Source organism: Mandrillus leucophaeus, unplaced genomic scaffold (assembly GCF_000951045.1).
Source record: "Mandrillus leucophaeus isolate KB7577 unplaced genomic scaffold, Mleu.le_1.0 Scaffold2, whole genome shotgun sequence".
NCBI classification, from domain to species: Eukaryota; Metazoa; Chordata; class Mammalia; order Primates; family Cercopithecidae; genus Mandrillus; species Mandrillus leucophaeus.
Genome location: NW_012102031.1, coordinates 10,017,371 through 10,018,254, shown reverse-complemented (window position 1 = coordinate 10,018,254; position 884 = coordinate 10,017,371). Strand labels below are relative to the sequence as shown.

General features: G+C 51.6%; 1 protein-coding gene across 3 annotated transcripts in view; it reads right to left on the bottom strand.

Moving 5' to 3' along the window:
* LARGE (like-glycosyltransferase) overlaps positions 1–884 on the bottom strand; it is a 692,738-nt gene that overhangs the window by 395,096 nt on the left and 296,758 nt on the right. For all 3 annotated transcript variants that reach the window (XM_011978982.1, XM_011978983.1, XM_011978984.1), the window contains exon 3: positions 9–310. In XM_011978982.1, coding sequence (XP_011834372.1) covers positions 9–310 — 302 coding nt within the window. The remainder of the gene's footprint in view (positions 1–8; positions 311–884) is intronic.

Genomic DNA, 884 nt, shown 5'->3' with positions numbered 1-884 from the left:
CCCTTTACCTCGCATTTCTCCACGACCGGCTGCTGCCCACACTCGGAGCTGTTGCCTGCCACGATGCCAGCCCGAAGGTTCTCGCTGTCTCCAGTGCCCTCCTCCATGGAGTAGGTCTTGGAGTGATTGCCTCGGCGATGGGCTGGGGCTCGGCCCTGGGCCAGGCTGAGTTGCCTGCGGAGGGCGCGGTTCTCCTCCTCCACCTCGCGCATGCGCACCTCCAGGCTCTCACGCTCCCGCTGGCTGGAGGCTGTGTACCTGGGGCTGTGCGCCTGGGACTCCAGCGGAGACAGAGACACGGGCTTTCCATCTGGGGAGCAAAACACCAGGGAAGCGTTAACCAGGATGAGCCTCAAGCCCCTCCAAGTTCCCCAGACAGCCATTATTACATGGTGAGGCTCCTTGCACAATCCCATGTTTAAGGGAAACAGATGGAAAGTGAGTTACAAATAAACGCATCCAGATTGAACTGGGAACAAAGTTGAGAACGGAACAACTTATTATGGCGATAAAAACTAATATGCCTTTTAGAGGAGGCAATCATAATAAAATTGTTTCTAATTAAATGCACTGTCTTCCTCTCCCTACTTGTCATGTTTCTAGGTAGGTTTCTTAACAATAAAGAACTATGAATACAAAGTGGGGGGATTGGGGAGAAAGACAAAGGAGGGGAGAAGGAGTGCCAGGAAGTGGAGGAGAGCAAAAGAGGAAGAGAAGGAGTAAAAATAAAAAAATAATAGGCCGGGCGCGGTGGCTCATGCCTGTAACCCCAGCACTTGGGGAGGCCGAGACCGGCGGATCACGAGGTCAGGAGATCAAGACCATCCTGGCTAACATGGTGAAACCCTGTCTCTACTAAAAATACAAATAAATAAATAAATAAA